Source organism: Phaenicophaeus curvirostris, chromosome 13 (assembly GCF_032191515.1).
Source record: "Phaenicophaeus curvirostris isolate KB17595 chromosome 13, BPBGC_Pcur_1.0, whole genome shotgun sequence".
Taxonomy (NCBI): Eukaryota; Metazoa; Chordata; class Aves; order Cuculiformes; family Cuculidae; genus Phaenicophaeus; species Phaenicophaeus curvirostris.
This window is the reverse complement of record NC_091404.1, coordinates 3,299,724-3,318,620: the sequence shown is the minus strand read 5'-3', so window position 1 is coordinate 3,318,620 and position 18,897 is coordinate 3,299,724. Positions and strand designations below refer to the sequence as shown.

General features: G+C 43.4%; 1 protein-coding gene across 1 annotated transcript in view; it reads right to left on the bottom strand.

The window, feature by feature from the left end:
* Nucleotides 1-2,653: 2,653 nt before the first annotated feature.
* Nucleotides 2,654-18,897, bottom strand: part of LOC138726273 (ubiquitin carboxyl-terminal hydrolase 12-like) — a 32,600-nt gene continuing 16,356 nt past the window's right edge. The window contains exons 3-9 of the mRNA XM_069867897.1: nt 17,115-17,328; nt 15,912-16,138; nt 14,644-14,720; nt 13,641-13,724; nt 12,826-13,023; nt 10,834-10,912; nt 2,654-4,989 (exon numbers count right to left, since the gene is read on the bottom strand). Coding sequence (XP_069723998.1) covers nt 4,888-4,989; nt 10,834-10,912; nt 12,826-13,023; nt 13,641-13,724; nt 14,644-14,720; nt 15,912-16,138; nt 17,115-17,328 — 981 coding nt within the window. The 3' untranslated portion in view covers nt 2,654-4,887. The remainder of the gene's footprint in view (nt 4,990-10,833; nt 10,913-12,825; nt 13,024-13,640; nt 13,725-14,643; nt 14,721-15,911; nt 16,139-17,114; nt 17,329-18,897) is intronic.

Here is an 18,897-nt window from a genome sequence, read left to right as displayed (position 1 = left end):
GTGCAGAGGACACTGCTCCCCAGCGTGGCACCAAAAGCATTTTGCCCTCAATAAATCTGGGTCAGCAGATCTGGAGTAATACTTTGGGGGCTCTGGTATTTTAAGAGCTTCATCAATCCTTTCTTAGCTCAGCCCTTCAGGTCCAACTCCTCCTCTTGGGGTTTCTTAAGCCACCCTCTATTCCAAGGCCCCTCTATTCAGACCAGGGAGCCCGAGGCTGGAGATCAGCCCAGTGGAAAGAGATCGGGGTGTTCTGGTCAATGGCAGGTTGGACATAGAATCATAGAATCACCAGGTTGGAAAAAACCCACCGGATCATCGAGTCCAACCATTCCCATCAATCACTAAACCATGTCCCTCAGTGCCTTGTCCACCCGTCCCTTAAACCCCTCCAGGGAAGGTGACTCAACCCCCTCCCTGGGCAGCAGCCCCCTGGAGCCAAGAGGGAAACCGTGTCCTGGGGTGCCTCCAGCACGGCATCGCCAGCAGGGAGAGGGAGGGGATTGTCCCGCTCTGCTCTGCACTGGGCCCCACCTCGAGCACTGGGGGTAGTTTGGGGCATCACAGGATAAAAAGGATCTAAAGCTGCTGGAGAGTGTCCAGAGGAGGGCACAGAGTTGAGAAAGGGTTTAGAGGGGAAGAGTGTGAGGAGCGGCTGAAGGCACTTGGTCTGTTCAGCCTGGAGAAGAGGAGATTGAGGGGAGATCTCATTACGCTCTGCAGCTTCCTCACCAGGGGAGGAGGAGGAGCAGGTGCTGAGCTCTTCTCTGTGACCACCAATGACAGGACCCAAGGGAATGGCAGGAAGATGCCAGGGGATGGTGAGCTTGGACATCAGGAAAAGGTTCTTCCCCCAGAGGATGATGGAGCCCTGGAACAGCTCCCAGGGGAGCAGTCACCGAGCCTGACAATATTCCAGCAGAATTTAGCCAACAACCTCAGCCCCACAGTGTGAATGTTGGGCTTGTCCTCTGCAGGGACAGGAATTGGACTCGATGCTCCTTGTGGGTCCCTTCTAACTCAGGACATTCTATGATTCCATGCCTGTGCCACCCCATCCAACGCCGCTACCGGCTCTGTTGTACGAGCAGCCTCTTGCAGCGAGCTCCTCACCCCAGCTGAAGGCTGCTGGCTCTGCTCTAATACAAAGAGCCAGCACACATCGCCCCACGCACACGCTGACACGACTGAGGGTCAGGTAAAACGAGCAGCCACGTGGTAGAAAGGATCAAACCTTTTCCTTTGCCTTCAGAAGAAAAGGCCAGGATGACCCACACAGTCTCCCACACGTCCTGCTTTGTTTCTAACCTCGCGTGCTCAGAAGCATCACTTGGAGATCTCTCACCCCACGCAGCCGCTGCTCTTGGGAACCAAACAAAGCGGCTGGGGAGGTGGGAGCACATTCTGTAGCGAGGACGGATTCAGCAGGAGCAGGAGGGAAGCGGGAGAAGTTGCCTGAAGGTTAATCAGTGCAACAGCAGCAAATCTGAGCAAGACTTTACATGTTGAGAATTAATGATGTTTCAGGGGATTGTTTGCTTTTGTTGAATGCCGAGGACTACAATGGGAAGGTTTTCCTTGTCTCGGGGGCCTTTGTTAGTCTATTTTCTTTCTTGTACCAATCACAAATAATTTGTTTTAAACGCATCCTAAGCCGAGCTGGCATGGTGACTTTAAAAGCTCCTGCTGGTAAGTAGAACACACCAAGCACAAACACCAATCCATAAACAAGCTCTGCTTCTGAAGTCTTGAGGGCAAAGCCTCTCCACAAACAAACTGTCGGATCTGTAGCACTGGAAGCAAAATAGCCACACAGGGTGAGTTCTGCTGCAGCTGCCGCATAGCAGGGACAGACAAGAGCCCTCGTCCTCGCTCCGGAGAGGACCTGAAGGCACAAGCCCAGCCCCAAACCCCGCTGTCAGCCCTGCCCTGTGGTACCCAAAGCTGAACTCATGTTGCTTTCAGACCTTCTGGTTGTGTTTGTTTGACCGGAACAAAATTAACTCTGGGTGATTCTAAAGTGACTGAAAGCCAAACTCACGTTCCCTGGAGCTAAAATTAGCTCCGTTTATTTATTGCTGATGTGTGACCCAGCAGGACAAGGACCAGGCAGCATTTTGGATTTAAAATCTGCTTTTATAGAGCAGTTGTAATTTTCCAGTCTCATTCGCTCCTGTCGTGTTCTGACACAGTCCCATGAGTTCCTGCTCATGGAAGTAGCCTTGGGTCAGATTTTCCAGCTATAAAAGTGGATAACACAGGAACGCAGACCTGCCCTACAAAGAACCCCAGAAGCTCCAAGATATCATACGAGCTTTGCTTTTAAATGTTTCTGTTCCAGATCAGTCAGACAATATTTGCAACAAAGGCTTTTGGAGTCTGTTAGCAGGGGTGAAAGAAGGAAAAGGGAAATCACAGCGAGAGGCAAGGGCAGAGCTACAGGGGATGATGAACTGGTTAAGGAATATCAACAGTGAGAGGAAGGTCAGGGGAAAAGGCTCTGGGCCATCTCCCTTTGGCTTACCAGAACATCCATCACATGGCATCAGTCATTTCTCTTGGTTTCATCTTGGCTTCACAAGGAGAAGCTCAGGAGAACCAGCCACCAACCCATTACTGCAATCCAAGGAAAAGTGTGCGGGCCATGGGCTTTTGATCATACATGACCTTTATTGGAGACAGCTGGGGTCATTTATTATACAGAAGTAACATCACACCATTCTCTTCCAATTTAATTCCTTTTAGTCTCCTTATAAATCTGTAGCAAAAGTGCACTTGAAGAGTTTTTAATCTATAGCATATATCTCTCAATATTATCTCTCAGTCAGGTATTTTATTTGTAAAAATGTCTCACCAGATATACAAAATACATGTCTAGTGTACTACATTAATTTTGTATTTATTGTTTAATTATTTTTAACTCAGTGCTCTTTTTTTTCCTTTTTTTGCAGGACTTGGTGATGACAGGGTTCCGGGAGTGCCACCAGGAGAGGACTCGATGCTGGGTGGGAACCAGAGAAGAAGACTCTTAGCCAGGAACGGTTTTCACATGGAAAAATGACAAGGACGTTTGCTGTTATTGAATGCGTCTCTTAAAACGACAGTACTCGGTATAATAAAAAATAATTAAAAACCCCAATGTCCATATTTTATCTTCTGGAAGAGGAGATGTGCTGGGAGAATGGAACCCGTACCCAGTTGGAATACAATGGCAATGATTAGTTTGCATTTTGAAGACAGGAGTTAATTGCTAACATTATGTTTCTGGTCACGAGAAGAAGAAACAGATACATACAGCCACTACAAGAGACGGTGGGTGAAATGCTGCTTTCCTGAGGACAGTGTTTTGGTAAAATAACCTGTATCCTGTCCGAGCCCCAGAATTGCATAAGATAAACGTCCTCAGGAGCAACAATCACTGGTACACATCATGAACGGCTGTGCTGGGAACGACCACACAAAGGACAGTTCTTGTGTTACCTAACGAGATGAAAAAAGGAGAATATTCATTTCCACCAGTAGTTTAGAGCCAGCTGTGATGAGCTTTGGCACGGCAACAGGGCTGTTCAAAAGGAAAATTACAGAAGATTGTGAGATCTCTTACAAACTCCCTCAGTCTCTTCTTTCTAATTATCCTTGAGATTAGAACATATACACACCTAACGGATAATCACTTAATTCCAGTCTTCAGAAGACTAACAATTTCCCCTGTTAAGCAAAGCCTATAGAGGTAAGACAATCAAAAGCATTTGTAGGGAGTGTGATGATTCCCGGATGGACACAAACGTTACCTACAGATGACGCTGAACACTTAGCAAGGTAAAGTCTGGGTATTGGTTTTCCTTCTTACACGTTCATTATCTTGAAGACTAAGAACGAGTGGATTAGTTACATAAACAATGCTTCCCTTGGTTAACCCTCCACAATTAGTGCTGTGAGTTAGCATAGATTCACAATGCGAGTTGCATCAGTTTGCTATGGACTGAATGAAATGCGGAACAGATCCTGTTTCAGAACGAGGGCACTTTTGGTTTAAGCAATAGCTTCAAGAAATGCTGCAACTTCAAACCTTCTACAGCAACTGGTTGCCAGACATGTTCTTCTAAAGGTAACTGCTTGCCTGCTCCCTCACATCTGCAGCAACGTGGCTTTGAGTCAGAGCTTCTGCTTCAAAAGGAAAACACACAATAGCTGAGGCTGAATGTGGACCAAGTTCAACACCTCCTGAAGAAGAAACAGAATGGTAAAAATAAAAATATAAAAAGAAGCAGTGCTGTTAGTGTTCTCTAAACCCAAGATAATACACAACGGGGACATTTACAATGCTGCAGAGAGAGAGGTTTGTCTGCTTTTTTATAAAAATTACAGACTTGACATTTCCAATATGTCTTAGCTTTGTACTGCTTCTCGAGTCTGACTCACCAAAAATATCCAGCAACCAGCTGCTGCTCATATCCTAAAATATGCCTTCAGCTGACACTGAATAGTGAAATCATTCTGCTAAAATACAGAAAAACGACGATGGTAGAAACCAAGGTGCAGCCTCCGGCCAACATCAAATGGTAAAAATTCTACAATGGTACTTTTAAATCTCTTCTTCAGTTCACAAACAAATAAGCAGCCAGGTTTCAAGTAGAGGTAACACAGATTTTGGAAGATAGCACATAAAAAAAGCCCAGAAAGAAAACTGGAGCAAAAGCTCTTCTGGTTACAGCAGTCAGCACTAATCCTCCAGGAAATGGCAGGGAGAAACCTTTATTTGCCCTGCTGTGTCTGTCCTGGTCCTACAACATCGATGAGGAACTGCTGCTGCTGTCACAAACATGTTCTGTTTGGACATATCTTGATCCCTTTTTTTCTTGTATTTGTACACACTGAACTCTTCTCTTAGTCTCTTGACTGGTAGAAGAGGATATATCCAGATTCTGAGTTCTTGGAAATGTCTGATGTCAACCCATAGAATTCTTCAATGGCCTGGGCATCAATTTTCTGAAAATTAATGAGAGTTCTAATTAGCCTCAGTCAAAACATCACCCTATGAACCCCCTTCCCAGACAAAGCATTATTTTCAGTTCCTGTGGTGGGGGGGAGGGCCGATACTGGAAAGCCATGCATTAATACAACAATATTTCAATATCATTGGACCCAAACAAATGTTTTTTCTACTCGCTACCTGATTCACTACTGGAAAAAAAGAAATTAAAATGAAATAATAAACCTCTTGGAAGCGGTGCACTCTTAAGCTGGATCATACAAAAAGGGATCCATGAAAATGCACCCCTAAGAGAGTACATGCCATTTTTATATCTGCTTTCTCATTCAGCCTGGCGTGACGATTCCTGACTACATATTTGAAATGTAAATGTGAAAAAAAACGGTCACTGGTCAGCAGAGGTGACTTTTGTACAGCTGGGAGTGCATAAAGACCACCTGGAGCAGATCTAACATCTAGCTAAAAGAACTCCAGATTTTGAAGTTCTTGTGACCTTCTAACAGCGGAGTCCTGCGAGCACTATTGGCAATTATGCTGTGAAATCCGGGGATCCCAGCTGATTATGATCTTCTGGGCTTTGGAGAGCTTTCCTTCCTTAGGGTTTGCTGCCACAATGCCCATGGGAATATTATCACAAGGTTTGTGTTTTAAGAGAAACCATTTGCCATATTAACAGAATTAAGTGGTTTGCTTCTGTTTAAAGGTGTGAACTATGTGCAGAGAAGCAGCTTTTCATTTTATACTCTAGCCAGCAAGACCTGAAGGGCATTTTAAAAGGTTTTGAAAGATGTAATTTCTCCAGTCTTGATCCAGCTCCTGAGAATGATTGGCTTCATGTTACTGAATTGGATTCTATAGCCAGCACAGAGCAAGTATAGAGACCAACACACTGACATCAAATACTCCCGATGATCTATGCTGCTCGGCACTCCACTGGGTTTGAGTGTTTTACAATACCTTTAGGACTCTGGACCCATGGAGAGAAGCCAAAACAGTCTGGATTTGTTGTGGAGGACCAAAGGGAGACTAGCCCCAAGTTTCCCTTTATTCACCAAAGAATAAAGTTGAAGAAGCAAAGAGATGTTCAGAATACAAGAAGCTCTGTGTTGAACACCTGTTTTGATCTGGAGAGGGAGCAGCAGAGACCAACTTGAGCACATAATTCAAAAATCCAGGGACTGTGCTCTGACTCCATCATGGAGCCTCCTTAGCTACCAAATCTATCTGGCTACCAAATCAATCACGCTAAGCCGTGGCTCACTGAACAGACTTGCACATCGGACAGCAACCACAAGCACCCTGGGGTCCCTAAGGGGTACTGCAAGCTCAGGCCATCCTTTCTGAAGCACAAGAAACACAGGTAGAGGCAAGTTTCCAGAAGATGCATCTATGCAGGACAGCGCTGCAGAAATTCTCCCTTGAATGGCTGTGTTAAACACTTTCCTTTACAAAAAGGTAGGGGATGCCTCCCCCTCCCAAGATATTTTGTCTTTCTCCCTTCTCCATCCATGAACTTCAGAGAAGCTGAAATACCCTACGGAGGGCTTCTGCATTTCCGCAACATTTATTAACACAACATCTCCTACACACTGTTAGATCCCCAGTTTAACAGGAAAACAGCAAAGGAACGTTCTTCAGGCCTTGTCATATATTTAGCAGACAACTCCAACATGTTTTATTTTAAGTGCCAACTAACTTGCCATGCAATCAAGTCTATTTCCACTACTCATTTGGAATGCAACTCCAACACTCAATAGAGATTAATTCATCCTAGAGATATTTATAGTTTTATCATGGCAAAACTGACTTCCTTTTGTGATTTAACTACCCACAGAACACACAGAGGAACTGAAAGAGGATTATATAGAATCCATTCTTCCCTCCTTAAGTGACCGCACATACCGTGAACCCAGCTGCAGGTCCAGAGTAACCACCAGGTGATGGTTTCACAACTGCTTTTAGGATACTGCAGCCTCACCTGGTATTACGATTACTCTTCCTGTTAACTGAGCTTCAGTATCCTTTGCTCACTTCCAGACAACTAACCTGGTTCCTCAACCCAAATCCTTTTCTTGCGTTCCATTCAAAGCATTCAACTGGATGCTGTGAATCTTAGCCAAACCCTTCTTCCCCTTTTCTGCTTGGATGGACACTTTCCCCCTCTCTGCTTCAGACAAACACTGTCCCTGCAATGTATCACTTAGCTGCTCTAATGACAACATGTCAGACCAGCCAGAGATCATTTACTCAGGTTACTCAATTCATTTGGCTTGGTGCAGAACACTATTCGGACTGATCTGCCTCCTAGATTTGATGCAGTTGCTTTTCACATATGCCATAGTACGTTTTATTATCATCTATTCTTCAGTTTAATTGAAAGTTGGCCTTCCAACCCGATCCAAGTAGATAAATAAATATGACTTCACCACACCTGACATTTAGTGGGTAATAAGGATAAACTACTTCCCATTGAGAGTTCAGAGCTATCAACTCGCATCACTTGCCAAAAATGCAACAAAGCTTTCAAACTGTATTTAAAGGAGAAAAGCGTTTTCCTGTGCTCTCCTCCAGTCACAGTATCTATACACAGGTAGCAGGGCTCCGCACTGAATCCTGCTGACCGCTACCAGTTTCGTTCTGCCCCCATGGTCACACTGGTTCTGTTCCATCACGAAAGCCTAAAAATTCCACCTTTGTGTCCTTCAAGTCTCTAGAGTGCAAAGGCCCCTGTGGGTAGCCCTAAAACCAGAAACTCACAGAATTCACATTTTGGGGCTTTAGGGGATTTTGCCGCTCTGTTTTTGAGGACAACCTCTGTAATGTCAGAGAGCAAACGACTTCCTGCGGTGTAATCTTATGACCAAGCACAAGCAGTTTCACAACAGCACTTGGTCAGGTTCAGAGTTGATATTTAAATCTCTCTAGGCCCCAGATAGGGCTGACAGAAGTAGTTGGGGCTTTTTCAGTGAACAGCCCACAGCACCAGTAAGAAACTAATTCTCAAGAGCTGACTACAAAGTAAGGAGTGAAGCCTCTCCTATCCAACCTTCCCTGATCACCGCAGCCCCAGCAATTCAAGAGAGTTCGAGACAATGAAGCACAGGGAATGGTACTGCCTGGACAGAGGAAAAAGGGACATTTTGCGTTTATCACACACTTAGAAGGCAGGAGCAGCCACAATGGATCATCAGTGAAGAGATTGTCTGGGACAAAACCAGCTGGAATCCGTATGCTACACTCCTCAAAGCGGGTCAAGGAGCAACTGTTCATCAGAAACAGTCACCCATCTCAAATGACTCGTGTGCAAAACACTCGTGCCATTTTTTATTCCCTCCACTGATAGGAAAAACAAAGCCTAAATGTCACATAAAGCAAATAACACACGCAAACGCCAGCCAGGGAGAGCCGGCTGGCAGGAAAAGGAACCTTAAAGTTCCAGATCCACAACTGGGGCAGAGGTATTGCTACAGGATGGGGCTACGTCGCTGATCCTAATCAAGAGAGTGAAAACTGAAAGAACCATGGAAAACACAGAAAGCAGAAATTTCAGATGCAAGAGCTTTATTTTTACAGCACTTTAGATAAATTCTGTAGAAGAAGATGAACTTCAAAAAGAAAGATAAGATTAAAATTAGAAAAGCAACTTAAAGGAAAAAGAAAAGCAGCCCTCCAGGAGTAAGGAACTAGATTCTAGCTTCCTTGTGGCAGCTTCTCGCACTTACTGTCCAACAGCAGGCAGTGCAGATGTGAAAGCTGTGTTTTGGCACAGCTAGGGAAGTGCCAACAGTGTTTGCAGATAAACAGAAACCCTGTTTTGACCCAAAAGCCAAGATACAACACAGAAGTGACTGATAAAAAACAGAACAACAAGATGGTTAGTTTACATCTGCTTTTAAAATGCAAAGTTTTTTTCCTGAATGGAACAGACTGTGAATATTGGCATGCAAAAATATGAAGTGAACACTATTTCCAAATTAGCAGATTATGATGTATATTGGCCATGGCAAAAAGAGAGGAAAATAACCCTCAAGATACAATACTATGAGAAAGGCAACTGTTCCTTGTTGTACAAGCTATTCAAACCACCTGAAAGGCATCCCCGATGCTCAAAGCAAGCAAATGCTCCAAAAAAAATTGCAGTGCATACTACATCACCTTGGTATCAACACAGGCAACATTTTGCTGCACCTACATAAGACACTTAACGCCAGGTGCTTCCCCTTAACTATGAGATGCTGGAGGCAAACAGCACATTTTCATCTTCACAAAAAGCTGCTCTACTGTGGTATTTGTTGTACTGTTTCGTATTTGCTTAACAATTTTGAGAGATACAAGGATATATAAATATTTTGGATATTAGTCTTTACAGATACATTAGTAGAAAAGTGAAGGGAAAGTTTGCTTAGGCAGACCATTTAAACACTACTGCAAACAGCCTAAACATCTCTGTGTGCCCTCAGGGCCTCACTACAGTCTCCCCAGTATTTTTTTACAGGTTTTCTACACTTCAGTTCACTGGGGAAAGCTGCCCACAAACTGAAGGTCCGAAGTACTTAAATCATAGAATCATAGAATAACCAGGTTGGAAGAGACCCACCGGATCATCGAGTCCAACCATTCCTATCAAACACTAAACCATGACCCTCAGCACCTCGTCCACATGTGCCTTAAACCCCTCCAGGGAAGGTGACTCAACCACCTCCCTGGGCAGTCTCTGCCAGTGCCCAATGACCCCTTCTGTGAAGAACTTTTTCCTAATGTCCAGCCTGAACCTCCCCTGTCGGAGCTTGAGGCCATTCCCTCTCGTCCTGTCCCCTGTCACTTGGGAGAAGAGCCCAGCACCCTCCTCTCTACAACCTCCTTTCAGGTAGTTGTAGAGAGCAATGAGGTCTCCCCTCAGCCTCCTCTTCTCCAGGCTAAACACCCCCAGCTCTCTCAGCCGTTCCTCGTAAGACCTGCTCTCCAGCCCCCTCATCAGCTTTGTTGCTCTTCTCTGGACTCGCTCCAGAGCCTCAACATCCTTCTTGTGGTGAGGGGCCCAGAACTGAACACAGGATTCGAGGAGCGGTCTCCCCAGTGCCGAGTACAGAGGGAGAAGAACCTCCCTGGACCTGCTGGTCACGCCATTTCTGATCCAAGCCAAGATGCCATTGGCCTTCTTGGCCACCTGGGCCACTGCTGGCTCATGTTCAGTCACTGTCAACCAACACCCCCAGGTCCCTCTCCTCCAGGCAGCTTTCTAGACAGACTTCTCCTAGTCTGTAGCTCTGCATAGGGTATTTAACAAGGCATTTGGCCTTGTAGCTCTGCATAGGGTATTCAACAAGGCATTTGGCCTTGTTAAACCTCATCCCATTGGACTCAGCCCAGCGGTCCAGCCTGTTCAGATCCCTTTGGAGCCTCCCTACCCTCCAGCAGATCGACGCTTCCACCCAGCTTAGTGTTGTCCACAAACTTGCTAAGGGTGCAATGCAGCTAAATGCAGCAATGAAGCACAACCAGCACAAAGTAAGTAAGCAACAACACGGAGTCCAAGAGGTGGGCTGGAAGAGGAGCATTTTGGATCAGGCAGAAGACAGCTGTGATGCTCCAACTTGAGCAGGTGCCCAGCACACCATGCCTGAGCTGCCAATGCTGCCCACGTTCCTTTGCTCTTCTCCACATTTCTCAAATGGAGACGCACAAAAACGTTTAAATGTACTTTTGAAGCAGCCGGGATTGTTCTGTGCTCTGGTTTTGCTGCAATACTTTGAGGCACAGAAGTTAATCCCAGACATAACCCCAGAGCCAGAGCACGATGCTGCGCTGTGCTTGCTCTCACCGTGTGATAACATACCTACCTCTACAATGTCATCGTCAAACAGCAACCAAAAGCCGTGGCTCTTCACAATGGTGATATAATGTCCACGGTTTGGACCACTGCCGGAAAATAGGATTGAAGACTTGTTATTCTTGTACCCACAGAGGCAGGACCCCTGGTCTCCCACACAATTCCAGCTGTTACTGCAGAGTTAGAGCTCCCGTCTCTCATGGTGTCTAATAGTGCTCATAACATGGCTTAGCTTCTTTGACTTTGCCAAATTGCTTGAATGAATGTTTTTGTCTTTGCTACTTACCACATCCAAGAAATTCAAAACACACATGTTTATTAATATTAATATTTCAGATACCCATTCATATACTTGAAACCACAAAATTAAAAGCGGTTATTTCAATCACTCCTTTGGCGCATTCCCCACTGCTGATCAAAACTGTTAATAACTGTCTGTCTGAAATACTTATTTGTACAGAAGGTATTTTTTTAATTGCTAGTGTGGTTTCACCTATGGCCGAATGCAGACAGACTTCCTGCCTCTTCCTGCCACTTTTCCAGGGGCAGTTGCCCCGTCTGATTCTATCGCCTACGTCCCGAGTGCTTGCCCTGAAGGGAAGGGACAACAAAATGACCTAACTCAAAAACAGATGGATCTGCAGAGTAAGGGCAGGGAGACTACCCTGAAAAGGTGGCAGCTGGGAATAGGAATCTACATGGATGAAAAAGTACGAGCTCCCAATCTCCCCACCTCAAATTCAGAGAGACCAGTCCACGGACACAGCAAAAAAAAAAGCATATTCTCCCCCTCTTGAGTTTTACTTTTTACTCAGTATCTATGCAAGGCTTTAAACTAACCTATATTTGTATTAGTTTTAGCCAAAAAAAAGAATTACTGATACATACATTACCTGCCACAGACAAACTTCTTTGCTCAGAGCAACTAAATGACACATAGAACTATATGGGTGAAGTATTTAAAACAATTTTGAGAACTCAAGGTTTTAGAAAATAGAGTTTATCTTAGGTCTTCAGTAAGATCTGAGTAATAACTGAAACCAGAGGAGTCACAGTGCTCCTAAAAGCCCCACATAAGACAACATTTGGAGAAGTAAAACCAAAGCTATTTAATACACCTCAATTACTAATCACCACTGTTAAAAAATGTAAGTATAGTTACAGGTAGAGCAAATTCAGAATCTACAGAAGAAAATGCATAGGAGGAGATTTTAACATGATAACAATAAATAAAAAATAGCATAGCCGTACCCTAACAGAGATCACCTGCAATTACCTGGAGTTTATTTATACTAAACCTATGCAATGTTAAGGCGAATAAATTGTCTTGCTTGTGTCTGTAATAACTTATTACTCTAAAACTCACATTTCCAGAAGGCAGCAATAAATATTTTTTTGCCATCCATGACTGCATTTTCCCCCTAAAAGTGCTTTTTTTTTTTTCCTCTTTGCTACTAAAACCAGAATTAAACCCACTACAGCAACAACAGAAATGTAATCAAGAACAGACCATTTCAAACAATCAACAATGCACAGCTTATTCCACGAGGTGGCACCAGCTTCTACAAAACTCACAGTGGTTTAGCAAATACCAAAGTGAGAATTGCAACATCATTCTATCTTAGTAACTGTTTTCCCAAGATGTGTTTTTATTTCATTTAGCTTTCCTGGAAAGCAGGGCTAGGGGGAGGTGGTTTCTTGGTTTTGTTTGTGGTATTTTTACAATCGTTCTTACTTTGCTACAGCTCAAAGAAACAACTTGTCTGACTGGCAACCATGTTCAAAAGCTGATAAAAAAGCAAACCTTGGACTGCGTACTCAGAAAGGAAAATCTAATAACAGTAAAAAAAGAGGAAACTATCTGACAAGCAGCTGTGATGCTGCTCACCAAGCTCCCACATCGCCAGTCGCTGCGCTGCTACGACATGGCATATGGATGATAGAGTCCTTTCAAATGTCAAGAAAAGGCATTTAAGGCCCAGAAAGCACAAATCCCACATACCTGCCACAGTGAACAACCACAGCCACAAGGTCATACATTCTGTCAGGATTCGTAGCATCTCCTGAAGTGTTGAAGAGCCGGAGCTCCAAGGGGAAGACTACACGGTAGGAGAGTTTGGTGTATCGATGCAGCTGGTCCATGTATTTGAACCTTTTTAAGTGCAGAGCTAGAATCATGGGCAACTTTTTCACTCTCATTCTGAACCAAAAAACACATAAAAGAACAAGATATTAGCAGATCACCTAAACCAAAGCTTTGTTCAAGAACAGTTTCAGTTTAAAAGGCACCTAAAATGTTGATGAAGATTTTGAAGGCTGCTTTCCTCAAGCATGCTCCAGTGAGGACAGGCAATATTTATTCTGAAATATTAACCACGCATCTGACATCTGAATACAGGACTACGTTGAAAACACCAATTTTTCAACATATCAGTGGGAAGAAAGAGATGGAATAAATCTGCCTTGCCGCTCTGGCTCTGACTAAGCATGGGATGAGAAATAAGATTTTTGGATACAGTATTCATAGTGAAAGCATATGGGATCGTTTTCAGTGGCTTTAAGCTGATTAAAGCTCACTGGGGAAAATGTCTGGAAGCGCCAGATATAAACTCTTCTGGGAGGAATACAAAATGAATCTCTTCATTTCTCTCTGACGAGGTTGCCACAAAGTTACTTGGTCTCTCCCCCTACTTGCTTCCCACGAAAGGTACCTAAAGAGCCTCACGTTTTGCTTGCACTGAATTCACCAGGTGGGCTCTCCCAACAGCTGCCAATTTTATGAGAACACGTGCATTAGCCTGAGTTTTTGACTCTTACCTCTTCTGTGCTTCCTGCTTACTGCGGCACTGCTCACAATAGTACTTATATTCACTGCATAGAGTTTCAGTGTTACTAAACCCTCTGTGGAAAGGGAAGAAATGGAAAGAATAATAAGCAGGGATATTCAGTCAGACCATCGAGTTAGAAGTTACAACTAACAATACTGAAAAACCCCAAACTATACAGAGAAGATGAAATTCCTCTTATTCATATTGCTCATACCTCCCACGCACATTTTAGGTGTATTTGTCCCAGTTTTGGGATAGAGTACTGATGTTCAGCTAGAAAAATCTGGAAACCACAACCTCTAAGTGTTAATTGCAGACCTTCTGGGGCAGCAGTCAAACCCAACAGGTAACAAACAGCAATAAGGTGACCGACTTAGTTTCCAGAGGCCATTCTGTCTCCTTTGGTGGCAGACATTAAATGTTCAGACATTATATATATATAACCATGAGCCACTGCTTAGACAAAGTTGGGATCATCTTTCAGCTCTAAGCAATTACACAGCCATTACGGGCTATTAAAAAGGCAGATGCTATATGCAACCTGCAGTATCCTAGCAGCTGATCGGTCAGCAACTACACGGAGCAAAGTTCTATCAGCAAAAAAAAGTTGACTGCAAACATCAGGGCCAGACAACTCAAATACAGCAACAACATTAAAAAACACAAAAATGTATTACAAATCCAAACAGAGCATGTTTAGTTTTGTTGAAATTGGACTATGTGATGTAACAAATTAAAATCCCCATAAAAGAAAGTGGAGATCAATCTTGCAGGCTACTAAGAAATCACTGCACTCATTAACTACAAAAAACCACTGAGGAACAAGCAGCTTCCAAACCCCATGATAAAGGCAAACTGAACAGCACTCTGAACAGAATATATTTTACCACAAGTCAAGGCCTACAACTGTTGTGCACTAGAGCAATGATGCTGAGCCCTTCCCTCCTGACCAAGGCCAGGTGTGTGCTCTGTTCACAAGTACTTTCACTTACCTCAGACAGTGCGTAATTGATGTATTTTGTTCTACATCAACTGACAGATCCAGAAAGTCCTCATCTTTGCTACTAACCTTGAAAAGAAATAAGAAGGGATATTTCATAACAGCCTAGAACTGGCAAACTTCTTTTAACCATTTCTGGAATGGTGCAGTGTTCTTGTTGCAATAGAGAGCTTCATGGTAAAAAATATACAGCACAGAGGCCCCTTCTCAAGGTAAACGAAAACTGAAGCAATCATCTGATGTGATGTTACAAGCCAGAGAGTAATATCAGAAAAAAAACCCTAAAACCCACAAAAAAATCCCCAAAGCCCAAAACCTTTCTTGCAAAGCATCTCTCCCCATTAAGACTTCAAGACACATCTGCTTCTTTCGCAAGCAAAACCCATGTTTTTAACCACTCAGAGCTCTCTGAGCTTTAACTGTATCCCACTCTGCTTTGTAGACTGACACAGCTTCCTGCTGCATTTTGGAGTTTAACAGTAAATACTTGTAGGAAACACAGAAACAGGCAGATGGGCTTTCAATTAAATGGGTAGGCAGTTAGGAAAACCATCTTTCCCTTTGTGAAACAGTCACATTTAATTTCAAAATTCCTGAGACAGACTCATATTAATGTCATTTTTAAAGCTCCTCTTCAGCAAATAGCCATAATTTCAGATTTAAAATGCCAAGAATGGTTGTGTCAGTTGCAATCACTTCTCTTTATAACTCTCATCATCTGGGGTTTCATTTTTTAGAAGATATTATGTCAGATGTAGCACATGGCTAACTAGAAATTCCTGGTCTAAAGGCGGTGTGGTTTAATTCTAGACTTCAAGGCACTTCTTTTGTTCTCAAATAGAGAGGCTATTGATCAGCACCAAGAAGCACAGACTACTGGTTCAAGAAATCCAGTTAATCCCACAGTTAAATAAATAGCGAGCAACTCTCATGTAGAAACACAACAAAAACTATCAGTCACTGACACAGGAAATCACACGAAGACAAAAAGGCAGCTGATATCAGCCAAGTGCCGACTGCCTCGATGGAAACAGGTAGGAGGAACAGAAAAAACATTACGCTTTTTCTGAGAAACATACCTTAATGAGTATTGGTTTGAACATAGAGGTGATACAGTCATAAAATAGGCTATGCTCCATATTTTAATAGAGAGAGTGCAATCTCATCTATCCTAATAAATGAAAAAGGGTGCATAGTATCAGGGAAAATGATCCAGAACCTGTGAAGGATCTAAGAGGTTTGGTTTTGTTTTAAACGTACAGCCTCACAGTTAAGACATCTGGTTTCATTGGTTAGTGTTCCTTGGAAGATTTCATGGACCCACGTCAGATCAGTCTTGTCTCCTTCTTCGCTCTCAATGCTGCCATTTTGCAGTTTGCCATTCTGCTTCTCCTGCTTTTTCTCTTCTTGTAGCAAGTCAGCAATAGTGTTAAGCAGGTAGTTTAGGAATTCGTGTGCATCCTGCTGCATATAATTATCAAATAATTCTGTAAAGCAAGAGATCAAGGAGAATGAAAACACAAATGCTTCACCATATCAAGTTACTATGCTTTCAGCAATCAATGTGCACCCTGCCCCTTTCTCTACCCTATTATACAGGGGTGGATTAACTGCTCTGTTAACAGTGTTTGAAGAACTGTACTTTGAGGTCCTCACAACAGATGTTGGGTTACCCTCACCTACTCCTCAGGCTGCAAGAAACAAGCAGCTGAAAAACAGCATAAAGGAAGCCTAGCTTGGGCATTTCTTGGAGCTGAAGAAAACCACGATTGCTTTTTAAGGTTTTTTTATTGTTTTTTTTTTTCCCTTTTTGGGGGAGAGAAATAAAGAATTCAGATATGTTGCCTTCGGCCATTAGTTAGTTAAGTCCAGCATCAAGGGGCAAAAATCCCCTACTATAAATTTGTTATCTTTTCAAGTTCAAGCAGAGATGATAAATTAACACACAGAACTCCTCCTGACAAAGCAGCCCTGGGAAATAACCTCTAGTTCTCACCATAAGGAATTTATCCTACTGCCAATGTAAGAAAGCAGTCTAAGGGTGAGTACATTTCCTCAGAGGCTCTAACGTCAAACAGCTCTGGGAGGTCTGGTTAGCCCACGACAATCTCTAGCAAAGCCCAGGCTGTGCTGCCTTGCAGCAGCCCTCTGCAGAGCACGAGGCCGGTGTGCAAGAAGTGGAGAGCTGAGACTCATGCACATGCTCTGTACACGGTCTCAGCAAGTACAGTAACAGAGATAGCTAGATAATCCTCTGGCAACACAGCATGGCTCTGGTATCATCTCTGCTCCTACGCTACAGAGGTGCTGAAATTCACACCACAAACAGGAGTTCAAAAATCTCCCAGCAATCTGTTAAAACTTGGCAATTTGGACTCACTTTAAAAGGAAGTTGTGTTTGTGGTTTATACTCTTAACTCTCCAATGCTTAAATTTGCATAAAAATGTCTTTTATTCATTTACCATTTTCTTTCCTTAATCGGGAAATAAATTTCTTGGGTGGGATGACTCCCACCTTCTTCTTTTGCGTAGCGATACTGTTGAAGAGATCAGAGAGGCACGTCAGGAGGCTTTCCTTCTTTCGTGGCTGCACTTTGTATGCCAAAACTTTTTCCCGAAATGGACGACAAAAATAAAGTGCCTGTAAGACTGAGTTGCAGTAGCAGGTATTGCCGAACTGGTTAAAACAGAACAAAAGGAAAACAAATGTTCTCATATTAGGTCTGTTAAAAAGTAACAAGAGAAAGAGGTTCTCACTAAGAATGTCACACACTGAAAATGGAAAAGCAGTCTGTCAGAGTTCATTTATCGGGAAAATACGAGTAGGCATGGTGTAAAACTCATCCTTGTATCAGCACTGCTGGTAACAGCAAGCAGAGAGACAACAGTCACAGCAATATCAGGCTCAGAGGAAAAAAGCAGCAAACCACTGACAAAAAAAATCCAATGGAGGGCTCATCACAAAATCAAAACTTGTGGAGACGCAGCATGCTGCTCCTCCCGACAGGAGAGATCCTGCTGCCACTGGTGTGGAGGGGCGATACTGCAGAGCAGAGGGACAAGGAAACACAAAGAGAGAGCGTCTGTCAGTATCCCTGCGGCCCAATTGTGTTACAGCAACAAGAGCTCAACGCGTGAATCCATTTGTCAGATTTGCCTGTGTCAGACACACAGAAGACCTGCTTGGAGAGAGTGAGCAAGGGGTCTGCTGAGTATTTCCTGTTTACAGTGAAATGTTACCAGAGAGACACGATGCAGGGAAACGCACCGAGCAGCTGCTTTACATCTGCCCCATCTGACAGCAGTGTCAGCCCAGAGAGAGGAGGGCAGCGGTAACAGCTTCCAGAGGCCCTGTTCCACAGCACTGAAAAGGATAACACTCAGAGGGCTGAGAGGGTAGAGCATCATCTACGAGAAATACACTGTGGGGTCTGAGCTGTTCCTTTGCCATTTATTGTGCAACTGTATCCTGCAATGCTGTTGCTTCAAAAAAGTGAAACAAATTCCGGGCGTGCCAGTTCCTGATATTCTGGCAATGACATTCTGCATCAGGAGAGCATCGAGAACTAAATATTTTAAATAAACAAAGCAAGCACACATCTGACTACAGGATACAGGCTGGTTTGTTTAACAGCCACTACTGCGCACCAAACTTTGGTGTGATCACCAAATCAGAACGATTGTAAGTTAATAATCAGTTTGCTGACTGAACTAGAAAATTAATAGCTCATATGGCTAAAAAGGTTACAGCATTACAGGCACATTAACGCTGATTTACACCACATGCAAATAACATGGAAGAACAGTTAAAACTTATTGACATGAGGAAAACAAATATGCAAGCTGAACAAACATGAAGCAGGATAGAACCTGATATGCTTGTTAGTGACCTAAGAAAACAAGCAAGCATAATGCTAACTAAATCTACACACGAGAACTACCAAAAGTCATAGAATCATAAAATGGTTTGGGTTGGAAGGGACAAATGTGGGCAGGGACACCTTCCACAGGACCAGTCTTATTCAATGTTACTGTTTGCAGATGAGGTATCCACTGTATTTTTGAGGTAGCTAGTATATTTGTCTATAATGAGCCCAACAAATTAAGAGACAGAAGAAACTAGAAATTAAGCCTTCTTAGGAAGAAAAAAAAAAAAAAGGTCATGATGCATCTGAAGCCAAAAACATTCAGAAAGCAACTGGTTAGTTAAATATCAGACCTATATTCATGCAGAAAAGTCAAAAAG